Source organism: Sminthopsis crassicaudata, chromosome 1, assembly GCF_048593235.1.
Source record: "Sminthopsis crassicaudata isolate SCR6 chromosome 1, ASM4859323v1, whole genome shotgun sequence".
Taxonomy (NCBI): domain Eukaryota; kingdom Metazoa; phylum Chordata; class Mammalia; order Dasyuromorphia; family Dasyuridae; genus Sminthopsis; species Sminthopsis crassicaudata.
In genome coordinates, this window is record NC_133617.1 from 574,670,883 (window position 1) to 574,688,436 (window position 17,554).

Sequence of the window (17,554 nt, forward strand, 5' to 3'; positions counted from 1 at the left end):
TTCTAAGAGGCATATGAGGAGAGAGCATGAGGGATAGCCTATGCAAAAGAAAATGGAGGTGAGAAATGGAAGGGCTTTCCCAGTTCCTTTCATTCAAAAACCAGCATGGATTTAAGTAATCTAAAAACACAAAATGAAATTATTTTTTAGCTTAAAGCAATTAAATTGGCACCCTCTCCTCATACCAGAGAAAAATACCTTTTAAAAAGAGCTCTGAGGCAAAAAGCTGGGAAATAATCTTTATAGCCAATGTTTCTGATAAAGGCCTCATTTCTAAAATATATAGAGAACTGAGTCAAATTTATGAGAATACAAGTCATTTCCTAATTGACAAATGGTCAAAAAATATGAGCAATTTTCATATGAAGATATTAAAGCCATCTATAATCTTATGAAAAAATGTTCTAAATTACTATTGATTAGAAAAATGCAAATTAAAACAACTCTAAGGTACCACCTCTGGCCTCTCAGATTGCTTAAGATAACAGGAAAAGATAATGATACATGTTGGAGGGCATATGGGAAAACTAGGTCACTCATGCCTTGCTGGTGGATTTGTGAACTGATCCAGCCATTCTAATGGAGACAATTTGGAATTATATCGAAAGAGCTATGAAACTTTGATACATCAGTGTCACTATTGGGTCTGTTTCCCAAAGAGATCATAAAAGAGGCAAAATAATCCATATGTGCAAAAATGTTTGTAGTAACTCTTTTTGTGGTGACAAGGAATTGGAAACTGAGTGGATGTCCATCAATGAGAAATGGCTAAATAAGTTGTGGTATTTAATGTAATAGAAAGAATTGTTCTATAAGAAATGACAAGCAGGCTGATTTCAGAAAAGCCTGAAAAGACTCACATGAACTGATACTGAGTAAAATGAGCAGAATCAGGAGAACATTGTATACAGCAACAGCAAGATTATATGATAATCAACTAACTTAGCTATCTATTCTTAGCAATGTGGTGATCGAAGATAATTTCAATAAACTTGAGACAGAAAATGCTGTCTGTAACCAGAAAAAGAAATATGGACACTGAATGCAGATCAAAGCATACTATTTTCACTTTTTTGTTTTTTTCTTTCTCATGGTTTTCCCCTTTTGTTTTGAGTTTTCTTTTACAACATGACTAATATGAAAAATGTTTAAAATGATTGTCTATGTATAACATCAGATTGCTTGCTGTTTTCAGGAGGCAGGGAGGAAAAGAGGGAGAAAAAATTTGGAACTCTAAATCTTATAAAAAGTGAATGTTAAAAAAAATTTTTTTTACATGTAATTGGAAAAAATAAAATACTATTAAGTGGAAAAAGAAAAAAAAAAGAAAAGTGCTCTAAATATTATATCCAAAATCAGGTGTGGCTAAACCATTTAGCAAAATTATTGAGGTTACCCATTTTGGTTTTGTAGATTTGTTTAAAGCCAGTCACCCTTCTGACAGAACAAGATCAAGTGGAGCATGATCTGGCTTCAGAGAGAAGAAAAGTCAGACTTCAGCATATGGACACCTTCCAAAACTTGATGAAGGAGAGCAGCAAGTTGGATGGTTAGTAGCCTTCTTATAGACACCCTGACTGAATGGCTACAAAATGAAGAGATATTATTCAGAAACCCATGCATTTTCACTTCCTATTGCAATTCAACACTCCCAATATAGCTTGACACAGACTTAAATTTAATTGAGAAATGCTTAACAAAATAAATAAAAATACAACAAAATAGAGATAGCATTACATTTTAAAACCAGGTCAACATTGGCCTCCAGGGATCCTTATGTAGAGATTAGGAGTCTGTTTCTATTTAAGTTTGATACCTCTGGTATAGACAGACTATCCCCCTTGTAGGCAGAGCTGGATTTTCCATTTAAGTAAAGCTCATTTGCTCATCTGGTTGGTATCTCTGTCAAATCCAGACCTAATCCACATGGCCTAATGGGATGGCACCATTTTAAGCTATGGAGTTTCTCCTTTATGTATAGTATGCTAATTATCTTTTACATTTCTAATCTCCTGTTGTATCTATGATAAACCCTAGTTTCCTGTCTAAGGACCTCCAAAACTTACTTTTCATTTCATTTGTAGATCTGGAATAACTGATAATGCCTAGAGTCCATAAAGGATCACTCTTTTTCTGCCCCATCAACGTACTCTATCTAGCTCTAGAAGCTTATGTTTCAGAAATAACCTATACAATATTTCTGAGGATTTTTTGGTTTTGCTTATTTGTTCATGACCTCATTTGGGTTTTTTTTGACAAAGACACTGGAGTGATGTGCTATTTCCTTCTCTAGCCTCTAAGGATTATGAAGTCCTTGACTAGAAATTGGTGTCATTAAGAATACCAGTGGTATACACTCCAGTGTATCACTGCTGAAAGTGGAAGATAAGGGTTTCAAAAGAGAAAGAATAAGTTGGGAAGTGAACAGAGATTTTAGATTTTGAGTGAATAGATTTCCAAGTATTCAGAAAGGATATGTAAGATTAAATGATCTAAAATTCTTCAGGGGAAGTTGGCTGATGAATCTCTCAAAAATGACAGGATATTAAGATAATTGAAATGAGTAAGAGAAGGAAGCAGTTGCCTAAAGAGGCAGTTGTAGATCTCTAGGGAACAAATAACCAATTTGGTTTAAAAAACTGTAGAATTTGGAAGCACAGACCAGAAACTATGGATCAATATAAAAGTCATTTTAACAAAAGTACCAAAAGCATTAAAACTCAAAATGAGCTGAGACTGGCAATGAAAAAAACCTGCTAAGCAAAACCACAACCAAAAAGGCTTTTTTAGAACAAAGACATGCTAGTAGAGCCACTCTTGCAGGTGGATATGATGAAAATAACAACTATCAGCAACCAAACCATTCTGCCCTGTATTTTGCTTGTTTTCTCAAAGAAGGAAAATAATCTTTGGATTAGGAAAGACAGAACAAAAATGAGTTACAGGAAGTTGAAACAAAAGATATTATTTGTTAAAAGAGTGTTTAGTTGCTCTTGATGAATTCATGTAAGTAGGTATATGTAAACTAGATTCCAATGTGCTAAAATAACTGGTGAATATAATCACTGACCTATCATCAGTGAAATTTGTAAAATTCTAAAGAATGGACAAGACTCCAGAACAGGAGGTGGGAAAATTTCTTGTTTTTCAAAATACAAAAGATGTATTCAAAAAGGTGTATACAGATGATATTAGGCCAATAAACTTGACTTCCTGACAAAATTCCAGTTGTATTATTGAAGAAATTATTTTTGAACATTCAGAGAAATAGTGATCACTAAGAACCAGTATAACTTCTTCAAGAGAAATCATACTAGATTCGATGCATTTCCTCTTTTTACAGGGTTAGCATCAGGAGACTTGTTAGGAGAATGTAGACAGGGCACAGTTGGCTTTTCACAAAAGCATTATAAAAAAGCATAAAGTCCTTCATGACATTGTTGTGAATGAAATGGAGAGACATATACTAAATGATAGTAATGGTCAATCAGGTTCAGAATTGTTTGAATGACCAGACACAAAGACTAGTGAGTGTTTTTGGTTTGGGTTATTTTTTTTCCCAAGAGGAGTCAGTGTTAGGGCAGTTAGAATGCTGGGCCTTGAATGAGAAATACTTGAGTATGAATCTGGCTTTAGAAATATGCTATGTGACCTCGGGCAAGTCATTTAACTCTGTTTCAATTTCCTCATTTGTTAAAAAACAACAACAACAACAAAAAACTAAAGAAGGAAATGGATAAACCATTCTTATATCTTTTCTAAGAAAACCCCAAATGGAATCACAGTGAGTTGAACATGACCAAAACAACCGAATAACAAGAAGTCAGTGCCAACTTGGAGGTAAATAGCTTGGAAGGACTGTCCCTGAGCTAGTCGATACTTTTTATTAATAGCTTAAACTCTTATCAAAGGTAAGGTGGAATGTTAAACAAATGGGCAGATGGCATAACATTGAGACGGAAAACAGAGGCAACATCCAATCAAGATAGATTATGGGCCAATTCTAATTAAATTACACTTAATTGGGATAAATGTAAAGTCTTGTTTTGGTCTCAAACTATGAACTTCATAGTATAGGATGGAGGAAATGTGTTTAGATAGAAAGTGATTTGGGACTTTTAGCAGACTGTAAATTCAATATTTGTCAACATTATAGCATTTTAGCCAAGAAGGCTAATACAATCTTAGACTATATTAAGAGATACACAGAGACTCCTAGGAGGAGGGAGCTCATAGCTGCATTCTATTCCAGTCAAACCATATACAGAGAATTGTGTTCAGTTCTAAAATTCAAATCTTAACAAATATATTGAAAAACTTGAGCAAATCCCAAGGAAAGTGACCAAAATGGCAAAAAGATTGGTGACCTCATCTCTACCTCTTGGCTTCCCTGGCTTTCTTCAAGACCAAGCAAGAAGCTTTTCCCAATCCCCCTAAATTGTAGTGTATTACTTCTGTTGACTATCCTCTGCAAAGCTTATTTGTACATAGATATTTTCATTTTCTCTTTCTCTATTAGATTGTGATTTTTTTTAAAAAGCAGGAATGATCTTAAATTTCTTGTATCCCTGGGACTTAGCATAGTGCTTGACACATTGTAGGCAAATAATAATGTTTGTTGACTTACTAAGTGAACTTGCCATATGCAAATCAGTTGAAGAGAACATGAAGGAGGAATATGATTGCTGTCTTCAGATAATTAAGGGGTAGAAGTGAAATTAGGCATGTTCTGCTTGCTTTAGAGGATGGAACTAGGACTAATTCTTCTTAGAAGCAGATTTCAGCAAATTTTAAGGAACATTTTTTTAATAATTATCATAGTCCAAAAATTCAATTGGTAGTGCTGACTATAACCTTTTACAGTGGAGCCATCCATTAACTCCATCATCACCATGATGCCAGTTAGCACCCAGTATGTCCTATAGTTGCTCATTCTGCTGAATCTTTTTTTAAAATTCTAAAAAGTATACTTAGACTTGCCATGACAGAAAGATATCCCTTTGGTGTGTGTAACAGCTCACCAAAGATAAAAGAAGAAGCTTTCTTTCAAAGTACTGTCAATCCTTCAGAGGAAATACAACTCCTAAAATTGTCATTGGGAGTATGTGATGTGATCTGGGCTCTGCCAGCCTTCCTTACTGCATACCAACCTCTAGAAAGCATTTCAATAATTTCTCACAATTAGAAATCTGAACTTTAAAAGGGAGAAGCATAAAGAGACCACTAGTGGAACCCACAGTTGTCTAGCAATGTGAATGAGGCTCGAGTCTTTTTGAGTAATATACAGTCACAATAGGCTTAGAGTTAGAAGGGACCTTAGAAAGTATCACTTCCAATTCCCCCTTTTTAAATTTTTTATTTTTATTTTTATTTTTATTTTTTTATGAATGGAAATTAAATGGTTTTCCCAAAATCACATAGCTAGTAAGGGACTAAGACTCCAAACTCAGTGTTCATTTTACTACAACATGTAGTTGTTTCCATAGCTATTCAAATCTACCTTCAGATTGCCATAAGAAAGATCTTTTGAACCCATTACTCACCTGGGCTTATAGCTTATTACAATATGACTGGATCATAACAAAGATAGCAAATACCATTCTGAGCTCAGTAAAGGTCAACTGTATTTCTAGACAGGATGTTTATCTCATCCTGGATTCAGCAAATAGTATCTAGTATATTGTAATAACAAACACAAATAAAGTATTTAATTGGTCTTAGAGTAATTAGTTGATAGAGTAATTAGTTGGTAATCTTGTCATAGTGCTTTCTATCCAAGTTGTCAGTTATGTAGATTTTGATAGGCCATATCAGATGTCCTTGTCCCTCCCCTACTTAAGAGCAAAACAATTTAGATAAGATTTTTATAGGAATTGGCTTTTTTCAGGAATTGTGGAAATGATGACTCTGGACATCATTTTTTACAACAACAAGATACATTTCAGATTAACAAGTAAACAGAATCAAGACATAATCATCCAAATGTTAATAGCAAATATTAATAGTAATATAAATAAAGGTTATTAACATATTTTAGTTTCTGTCTTGTAGGAAAATGGCTGTCAGAGCTACATGTCATAAACTTTCTTAGAATAACATTTTTTCAAACTATATGTATTTGTGTGTATATGTGCATATATATACATATATATAATTTTATTCTCTTTCCATGTGCAAAAAGGGATGCAATGTGGTATAATAGATAGACAGCTGAATTCTGAGTTCTATTAAAATTAGGTTCAAGACTGACTATGTGACCCTAAGTGTCAATATGCTGGGCATCTCTAAGACAATGAGTTGCAGAATAAGTGCAGATCTGTAGTGTTAGATGGAGTTTTCTTATCAGAAGCAAATTATTCTAAAATCTTCCTGATCAAAAAAAATTATTCTTTGACTTTCATTGATTGTATTTCAAATACATATTAGCTCTTGTAAACTAGATTTGTTAAACACTCAGCCCATAAGCTACATACAACCCCCAACCTTCCCAAGTGTAAACCAAACCAGATTAAAATGGAATTGGGAAGTATTTGGCTAAATAAAAATATTATAAAATATAGATATCATTATTTTTGAAAACTAAGTCAATATGCTGCCCACAGAGATCCTTCTGTATGGAATAGGGGTCCCTACTTCCATTTAAGTATGATGAAATGTTGGAAACCACTAAGGCCATAGAAAATCACTTTATTGTTGCTACCTTGAACAACAATCATTGTTGATGATGGCAATAACAAAAACTGTATCAGCCTTCATAAATAATATCCATACTAAGAACAAAAAAAATTTCAAAATGTGAAGACTCTGCAGTTGCTTTATCTCTTTTCTATTAGGAGCATTCTATAAGAATGCTTTCAAATTTGCCTCCAGATACTTTTTTTTCAGGAGAAAAAAGCAGGTATTTATCTGCCTATGCAAATAGTTTACAAACATTATCTCTTTAGTTCCTCACAACTATCCTGTGAAATAAGTACAACAGGTTTTATTATCCTCATTTTTACATATGAGGTAACCGAAATTAAGAGAAGTTAAATAACTTGTCAGGAGTCAAACAACTAGTAAGTATCTAAGCTAAGGTTTGGACCCAGGTCTTCCTAACTCTTGAGTCAATCACTGCCCTAATGTTTAACAGTATAGCCACCTCACATGCTAGTGATTCTAATGGAGCTTACCTAAGAGATAACAGACTATTTATTTAAAAGTAACAATCAGTTTTTATACTGCAATAAGCAAGAAGCAATATAGATTTCCAAAGTAACAGAACATCAGCCATCTGAGAAAATTGGGTCAACTCTGAGCCCATCAAGCACTTCAAAGTATAGTGGGAATCATTTTTTTAAAACTGGCTTGAAAAAAAAAAATTAAGGCATTTACTAATGTCAGGGCAATTTGCATACATTAGTAAAGCATTTGCAAATTCACTTACTATTTTTAAATGTAGTGCTTAAGGGGAATTTCTGTTACTGAATATTTTCTTGAGAAAATACCAAGTTCTTTCTGCATCAGTCAAAATATCATACTTAGAAGGTAGGATACCATTTTTTGGAAAAATGTTTTGTGTCCCAAATGAAACTTGTTAGGGTAACAGGAAAGCTGAAGAAGGTCCACAAGCTCCAAAAGATAAAAGAATTACATCACACCAGACTCACTTTCTTATACATTGGGGTGAGAGTGGGGCCCATTGTCCTGGTACCTTTTTGTCATTTTCTGCTGCCATGAAAGGCCAAAAGAGGTGATGTGAGAATTCTTGGTTATTATTAATCATGCAATCAATTAAATTTTGCTGAGGAACTATTATTTGCCTAACTCTTTGCTGACAGTCATATAGAAAGAAAAATGTCAGTCTTTAGTCCTTTGACCTTAGCCTATGTCAAAGATTACTGACTTAAAATTTTATTCTGCTTTATTTTATCCTAAACTCAATAATCATAAATAAGAACAAATAATCAAATAATGAACAAGACAGCAAATCATCAATAAAGTCATAAACTCTAAACTATTAAGTCTGCCAAAAGTAAACTATGCCCCTTTAGCAAAATAATACTTTATTCACTTATGAATTCTTTTCTTAGCTCTTTTATATGTGTGCATTTATCAGATTTTGTTGCTTTTGCAAAGATTTAGTCACAACCAGTAAATATACTCTGATTATATCATTTCTTGGTCTCATCACAATTCTTTGTATCCTTCCTACTTGTCATTTTATGGCACAGCCATAATCCATAACATTAATATACTATAAATCATTTAGTTTTTCCCCAATTATTAAACATAAAAGCTGTTTACAAGTTAGGGGTTTGTTTGCTTTTTTGGAGCCAATAGGAATATGTTTTTATAGATGGCTCATCATTCTTCCTAATAATATTCTTAGGCTATAGTCCTAGCAACACCTCTTAAAATGTCAAATAGCATGGTCCTAGAAAATCATTATGTCATAGATTTAGATCTATAAGGGCCCTTCCTGATCTTAGGGGCTAGAACAGATATATCTGCACAGTATATTTGTAATATACAAGATACACCAAAAATGTATTGCACTTTAGAGCTTTAATAGTTTCATATACTGTTTAATATTTAATAGCATCATATTATATAACTAGTAAGTAGCAGAGTCAAGATTCAAACCACGAGCTCCAGTTTCCATATCCAGTGTTACTTTTTTTCTGCTTGCCAGAATCATAGAATTTAGAATCTGCATGGGATTCTGTGGCCATCCTGAATGGAAGCCTTACATAACCCTTATATGACCAATTCTCTCATTTTACAAATGGCAAAAGGGTTTAAGTGACTACTCAAGGTCACACCCACAGTAAATATCTCATTTGGAATTTGAACTCAGGTCCTTTGACGTTAAAGTAGTTGTTCTTTCCCCCTTTACTTTATGATTATCCTTGGCTTTCCAACTAGCTTGAAAACATGAAACTTACATGTCAAGTTGTGCTGTAAATATTACATAATACATCCAAAGTACAAATTTACGCAGATAAGCACAAACAATCCCAGGTATTGTAGAGCTTTTCTTGGCTGCTAGATGGGATGTTTGACCCAAATATGACAAATAAGTCTGTGCTCACAGTAAGTGGAACCCTAGACCATGTGCTTGTAAAGCATACCTAAAATTTCAAAGAAAAATATTTATACTAAGTATCTCTCAGTGATCTAAACACCATAGGTATTTAACTTTTATAGCCCTTCTGTCCTTAATTCTGGGGTTCAAGTCTCACATGATGGCCAGATCACATATTCAGGTCCCCTGAGTTTAGACACTAACAGACCATCTTACAAGAATAGACCATTATTTCCAGAAAACTGGAATGGGATTGATATTGACATTTGGACTAAGTTTCTTCACACTTGGCCAAATAGACAGGAGTTTTGTCTTTGCTTTTTAATTCAAGGAGAAAGTAGCTGCATTTGTACTGGCAAATAGGAAAAAAAGAAAACTTACTGCTGGGAATGATTTTTTCAATCCTCAGGATCTCCTTTGGGCATTGTTACTGAGCAAGATCCACTCCTGATGGACACTACAGAACACATTGGATGTTCAGTGACAGGGGAAGTAATGATTGCTTCTCTGGAAAGGAGACTCAACCCCTGAGTCTTTAGAAGGAAGGAGATGCACTTTTATGGGAAATGACATCTACCTTAAGGCCAGATTTACCCATCTGAAGATGATGGAGAGTCACACCTTTTACCTGATAACCTTAATCAGTCTCTCATGATTATGTGAGGATAGCATAGTTGTATTATGGGGAGTGATACAGGAGAAATGACATGGTAAAGTGAAGGTCATGGACTTGAACATCTTGTTTTCCAGAGAGAGAGTTAGGATTTTTGTTTAATCGTGCCCAATTCTTCATGACTCTATTTGGTTTTTTTTTGTTTGTTTGTTTTTTGGCAAAGATACTGGCTCACTTTGCAGATGAAGAAACTGAAGGCAGATAAGGTGAAATGACTTGCCCAGGTCACACAAATAGTGTCAGAGGCAGGATTTGAACTTAGGAAGAATAGTTTTCCTAACTTCAGGTTCAGTGCTCTATCCACTGCACCTAGATCTGGCCTAGAGGTAGGGTAGACATATCCTAAAGATCATACAGATAAGGACAACTCATTACAGCTATTTCAAATTATATACACACACCCACAACTCACCATGTATATATATTTGTATGCCTACAAACACAGACTTATATGTATGTATGTATGTGTATGTGTGTGTGTATGTGTGTGTATAAGACTAAACCTGTGATTTTATCTCCCTCCACCCTTGTAGATGAATATACCTTCTCTATAACTTACCATCTTAGAACAAGAATACTTAACCTAAAGTTCACAGACCTCTAAAGGGTGCATGGGTAGATTTCATAGCATCCATGAATTGTTTTTTTTTTCCCTTTAGCATTTTGATAACTTCACCAATTACACTGGATTCCTTTGAAATCCTATATATTTTATTTGATTCACTTAAAAACATTATTCTGAGAAGATATCCTTCATCTAATTGACTGATGGGTCCATGACTAAAAAGGTGAAGACCTCTTGTCTTAGAGAGCTGTTGGAGCAGTAACTCAACCAAGATCAATAGTGATTAGATGATAGAGAAGTTCTCAAACCCGGGTCTTCCTGCTGTTTAAGGTCGAGTTTTTCCCACTGTGCCATTCCATTCAGCTTCTCAAAAAAGCAGAGGCTTGATTGTTTTTCTTAGCTCAAGTCAAAGTCTGCTGCCTCAGACTGGGGTAGAATCTTCATGGTCATATTCTAGTAGACAGCTATCTGTCAAATGGATATAATTTGCATATAAGCTAATACATCACATCTGAACATTGTATTTTTAAAATATATAATTATTATATTCCAGATTTCAAAGTGTACTGGAATGAATGGATAAATCTGATCCAGGGAGGATTAATCTGGAAATCTTCATAAAGGTGTTGTTTTGAGAATTGGTAGGCAAAATATTTTAGTGTGATGTAGAGAGATAATTCAGATAATTTTGGTGAAAGTTGCTATTTTGTCCCCTTGATTTTTTGAGTTTCTTTTTGGTGAGAGGATTAAACTAAAAGACTTCTAACTCTAACTCCATGATCTTATAAGTGAACCAAATTCATTTTGATTGTGTTTGGACTCTGAATTAAGTTCCTTTATAAAAAGATGACAAAGGTGTTCTACATGAGTTGTCAGAGTTTTATAGCTAGAAGTCTTGAGAGAAGATGGAGATCTTTGTGGCCATTTTGTTTAGAGAATAACCCAAAATATCCTGTTGTGAGTAAGGTCTCTGGATAAATCAATGAAATGTGATAGAATGGAAGCAGAAGAGTAAGAGAAAGATAAATAAATTCAAATCTGGCCTTTAAGAACATAGGTTGTCAGTAGTCACTTTTCCTTACCTGCTTACTGGGTAATATGGCAACGAAAGTTGTTTCAAAAATGTTTTTATTGAGACTCAAAGTAAGTTCATTACAATCTTTATGCATGCATGTATAGGAATTTCCACACCAGATGATCTTGCAGTTCCCACCTAAATGGATATTCCTCCCTTCTCACGCTGCAAACTTAGCTCTGTCCCTGGACAAACCCACCGGATATGTGCTTTCTGAATTACATATCTACCCAAACAACAACACTTGTGAGATTTAAGCCTTGCTGGTGATTCACTTGATGATGCAGGAAGTATAATTGAATACATTTTATTTCTTTGCAGCCAGAGTAAATGATTTCTCCATTGTTGACAGTAAAAACCAATTTGTCAGTAAATGAAGGCAATATGATTCTGAAGCAGCAGAAGGACACTGAGATGTACAGCAGCATTGTGTCTTTTCTGCTCATAACAGCATTTTTTATAAACCCCAACAGCATTTCCATAGCAAGTGGCATCCTCATTCTGAGAGGTTTAGAACACTCAGTCACTGTGCCCCAGAGGGGCACTGGCTTACATACATATCTCAGATCTTGAATTCCTTGTTTTATTTATCCATTTTTCCAACCAAAATTCTGAAAGGAAGTTGTTAACAGGGAGCAAGATGGTTGCAATATTAAATCAAAAAGAAAATATTAAATCCAAGACATATCAGCAGGTATAGTAGTCTCTAGAAGAAGAAAATGCTTTCAATTTTATCTTAACTCCTTGCATGAAGATGAAACTTATCCATGACTAGAATAAAACTTGTTTGCTTCCTCAGGAGGTTGTATATTAAAGGGACGAGTGCATCTTTACAGGCAACTAGGGGTTAGCTGTTCTGCTTGAGGGAGTGGTCACCCTGGGGACACTGGTTAAAACTACTTCATTTAATGTTTCTCATTCACATTTCAGATGCCATCTGTGAACAAGAGGATGGTATGATTTCAACTGGTGATACCTCGGTACAGAGCATTGAACTTGTCCTTCCACCACATGCAAATCATCATGGAAATACATTTGGGGGACAGATTATGGCTTGGATGGAGACAGTGGCTAACATTTCAGCAAGGTTGTTTATTGGATTTGACTTTTGGACTGCGTCATAGAATTGTCTCTTAGAAAAATCACCTACTTTTCTGGCAGGGGTAGAGAGGGTGAGGGAGTTGCACATGAATGAGGGAAAAAAAATTAGGGAGGGTTAGATACTCAAAGTGGCCACATCAGGAAGTATGCTAGTATAGTAAAGACCTGAAAGAAGTTCGGGAAATAGTACCTTTCACAAAAATTATTTTTTTTTAGAGAACCTACACTAAAAGTCCTTTACTTCATGATTAATTTCTTCTTTTGTTTCAGGCAATCAACTGGAATTTATTAAGTTTAAGGGACCCAATGGGCAGTTGGAGATGCAAGACAAGAGGTCAGCAGAGAGATTAAGGCTGAACAAATAGAATTGAGAGTCATTTGCATAGAAATAATGATTGAATCTATGGTAGTTGATGAGATCACTAATTGAAATAGTATAGAGGGAAAGAAGAAGAGGACACAAGACAGAGCTTTGAGAGACCCTTGAGGTTGGAGAATGGGAGCTAAATAAAGACCCAGCAAAAGAGACAGAGAAGAACAGTCAGACAGCTGAGAGAGGGGAAGGAAAAAGGAAGGAACAAAGGTAGGAAAGAAAGGAAGGAAGAATGGGAGGGAGAGGGGGAAGGAGAGAAGAGAGAAAAGCATTTATTAAGCAATTACTATGTAACTGTTACTTATACTTTATAAATATTATCTCCTAAAATCCTGAAAAGTAGGTTGTGATTATTATCTCCACTTAACAGTTGAGGAAACTGATGCAGAGAAAGGTTGTGATGATTTGCCCTGTGTCACACAGTTTGCAAGTATCTGACATTGTATAACCCTGAGCAAGTCCCTTAACTCTGTTTGCCTCAGTTTCCTCAGATGTACAACAAACTGGAAAAAGAAATAGCAAGTCATGCTAGTAGTTTTGTTGAGAAAACCCCAAAAGGGTTTTTCTGCCAGGCTGGGGAGGAAAAAAGGATGGTGAGCCAGGCACTGAATGCATCAAGGAAAGAAGTGTCCTGGAAGTCAGTTCATAACAGCCACCAGAGTCTTCAGTGGGTAATAAAGATAGATTAAATGAACCACAAAGGAAAAGAGGTTACTTGGAGAATCTGAAGAGGCAATGAGGATCTGATGTATTCCAACTTCTCCACTGTGACCAGTGAGTCAGAAGTTGTGAGTGAAAAGTTTCCCCATTGCTGGAAAGAGCAACCAGAGTAATCAAGAATGAGACAGAGTTGAAGGAAGCAAAAAAGGGAAAAAAAATTAAGATAAAAGCTATTTTATTACTTATAGATCAGGCATTCCAAAGTGTACAATGAATGGCTGGGTCATTTTAAAGTAAGATTTGGAGTGGGTAGAGGTAAAAGAAAATGAGAATAAGAGAGTAATCAAAGGAGATGGAGAATAGGATTAAAACAATGGCATGTGGACTTTGAAACTCACTGAGATGAGAGTATATGAAGGTGGAAGTCATCTTAGTCATTAAAGAATGAGTTCAGGTAGATTATCCTGAAAATGACCATCTGAGTTCCTAGTTCAAAAAATAAAAATAAGATGAGAATTTTCACACTTTTCTCTGAATTATGGATGTTGATCTTGTGACAGAAGCTCATTGTGACAATAGTTTTATTACACAGGTGAATAGACTGAACAGAAATAGAAAATGCTTTAAAAAAAATTGTCTCACTACAAGCCCCTTTATGGTAACTTAAGATTGTTGTCTGACCTTTGAAAGTACCAGTTAGAATTGCTATGGCCAAAGGTTTAAATGAAAAATGAGAAGGAAAAGGAAGTAATTTTTGTGGGGAGGAAAATGCATTTAAAATTTTCTTCAATTTAAAAGAGGTGATGTGTTTACAATAACTATGTAGGGAATGAGCAGCTTCAAGGCATATTGAAGAGTTAGAAATAGTTGAATTGGAACTGTCTCTTCTGATGAAAAAGCGTAGTTCATTCTTTTTCCAAATTTAAAAGAAAATTTAAATATTCATTCATATAGAAAGCACCACTCTAGAAAGTTGTATATACTTCGGCCTTGAACTATGTTTAAATGAAGGAATTTTGTTTTTAAATAAAATGAGATTGTCATTTTATGTGGTATCATTTCTGAGAATGTTCCTTTGCAAACATGAATAATATAACTAACATGGTTGAATCCTTGACTCAAATTCTTTCTAGTGCAAATGAAGGACTAAGGTTTAACACATAAACCTAAAGAAAATCAGGGAATATAACCCTTTCTTTGATTTAAAAAAATCTCATTATTGTTTAGAAATTTCACAAAAATAGTGTGACCTGGTGGGCAAAAGAACCTCTTGGGTTGTGAATGGCAAGACTAGGAAATTTTGTGTGTGGAGAAAATCCACTAGTTTTCCCCTTCCTTTTGATGTGCTGGTACATTTCTTTAACTGTAAAACTGATGCATCAATGATACCGCACCACACCAGAAAAATCTGGCAGCCACTTCCATATTTCCCTCATTCCATAATCTAACAATGGTTATACATACCATGTTTATGGTTCCAGCCCTCCCTGAATAGGAGTATAGATTCCATTAAAGCAAACTTAACACAGGAACTCTTTCCTTAGGAACTAGAATAGAGTAGGTCTGTTAACATTAGGGCAAGGCAGCTATCAAGCTACAATTTGGTAAATTATCACACTCTGTATGCACAGACAATACAAAGTAGTACAAAGTTTCTTGCAGATGGCACATAGTAACACTGCCAATATGCACAAGCCATCCATTTGTTTTATTCTTTGGAGGGGGAAAAAAGATAGTCATTTAGCAAACAATTAACTTGAGTCACAGTGAGGGTAGCTTAACTGGAACTAGATTGAACCCACTTTAATCAACATTGAGCACTGGTGTCTGCACTCTAGGTTTCCCTTTTTAGGATTGCAAAAAGGCCAGATTGTTCTCCAAGCCAATGTACACCCACTTACCCTGACCTTGCTCTTAGTGAAAGAATTCTAAATCACACAATTTTTAGTCTGCAATTCACTGCATAAGGGTTATGAAGGGGCGGGAACACCCTAATTTATTTTCCAGGAGGATCTCCTTTGTCTTATTCTTTTTCTTTTGTGTTTCTCATTCAGCCGCCTCTGTAGCTCACATCCCATTCTAAAGTCAGTGGACATGTTTAAATTTTGGGGGCCATCTACCATTGGTGATCGCCTTGTCTTCAATGCCATTGTGAATAATACTTTTCAGAACTGGTAAGAGATGGCTCAGGGTAAGAGGGTTGGCTTGCTTTTCAGACTTTTATTTTGTGATCTTATTGGATAACTTGAATTCATGTATGGATTATTGTTGTTATTATTATTATTGCTTCATTTTGAAGGAAGGGAGAATACAGGCACATACTTTGAAGTAACTATCTTTTTTCATTTTATTATCAATTTTCTGACCTCACTTGGGGTTTTCTTGGCTAAGATATTGGAGAGGTTTGTCATGTCCTTCTCCAGCTCATTTTACAGATTTTACATTTTAACTCATTTATTACAGATTTAACATTTACTCATTTTACATTTTAACAGAGGCAAACAGGGTTAACATATTATCACACAGCTAATAAGTTTTGAAACCAGATTTGAACTCAGGTTTTCTTGACTCTAGACCAGCACTCTATCTACTGTACCATTAACTTTTAAATTGTATTAATTTAACTTTTCAGTTATAGTCTTTGGTTTCAAATGTACAGCTACATTGTACCTGCTTAGTGCATAACCACTAAGTAAATTATGGATGATGAAACAACATCTGGTGATGATGGGTCTGGCATTTAGCACTACTCTGCTTTGTATTTGTTTTAAATTGTTCTTTCCATGGGAGAGAGCTGCTCTCAATTACTTGCTATTGTTTTATGTAAGTGTCAAAAAGCATTTTTATCATTACTAATTTAATTATTGTCTAATTTGTTTTGTTTTCTTGGGTTACAAAACCATTACTTCTAGAAAAGAAAGATTAAGTATCTAGAACCAATGGCCTAGCAATCAAACTGAAGGCTTTTACAAACCAATTTCATTCTTGTGTGCTTCAACTATAATGCTGGAGAAACTGAGGCAAGATAGAGATTAGAGAGTATTTAATAATTTATTAAATGGAAGAGATTCACTGGGACCAAATGGATTCATAGTTTGGTCCCAGGGCTGATTGATACTATCATACCCAAGAATCCAGCAAACAATGTGAGTTCTCAATGACCTATATATACATGGCTCAGCCTCAGGGGGTAGATTCAGGGGGTGGAGTCAGGATGTTGAGAGTGGGAATGGGACTCTGACAGGGTGGGGTGAGCCACTAGAGATGAGATGACATAATAGGAGGAGGCACCCCGGACTTGGGGAGAGGCATCTTGATAAAACTGTATCTGACATTCTGATTGCTTGGGATGGGGAAAGGCCTTCTGATATTTTAAAACATCAGATCTTTATTCTTATCAAATATTCTGATAAAGAGGGAGGGGAGATTTTGCAGGACTGAGCTTTGAGCTGACAATTATAGAACAATTAGAGAAACTGAGTCAGGATTGGGTCAGGATAATTAGGGAAACTGAGTCAGGACAACAAAAGAAAACTATGGCATAGCACAACTTTGCCCCAAGTGCCCTCACTTTGGTCTGTATTACTCCCACATAGAGTGCTTTCTAGGAAATCTCAGAATATATAACTCTACAGATGTGGGAAAAATGGGTCCCTGGCTATCAGACAAATGCTTAAAAAAACAATCTATGTATCTAATGTAAGAGAGCAAGCCTTTAGTCTACCCCACAGATGATGCAGAAAATGCTTAAATTTGCTCAGTGTTCCATACCCAATTGATATAATTTCCTTTTTTCTTTTCTGCCTTTTCCCAGGGTCTTACTATGCATTGCTCCCCCCACCCCCCACAAGGAAGGCAGTTAAATCATTAAGTACCAATATAAATGGAGATATAAAGTCAAAAGATGACATGATCCTTCCTTTCATTTCATGAACTTATATTCTATTGGGGGAGATAATATAAACCTATAGAAATATTTACAGAATAAATAAATAAAAACAAGGCAATTAAATAAGGTAGTTAGGGAGGAAGAACACTAA

At 35.1% G+C, this 17,554-nt stretch overlaps 1 protein-coding gene across 1 annotated transcript in view; it reads left to right on the forward strand.

Annotated features, from left to right (window-relative positions):
- ACOT12 (acyl-CoA thioesterase 12) overlaps positions 1–17,554 on the forward strand; it is a 72,044-nt gene that overhangs the window by 23,740 nt on the left and 30,750 nt on the right. The window contains 3 exon segments of the mRNA XM_074282050.1: positions 1,414–1,549; positions 12,311–12,467; positions 15,569–15,688. Of these exon segments, the coding sequence (XP_074138151.1) occupies positions 1,414–1,549; positions 12,311–12,467; positions 15,569–15,688 (413 nt within the window).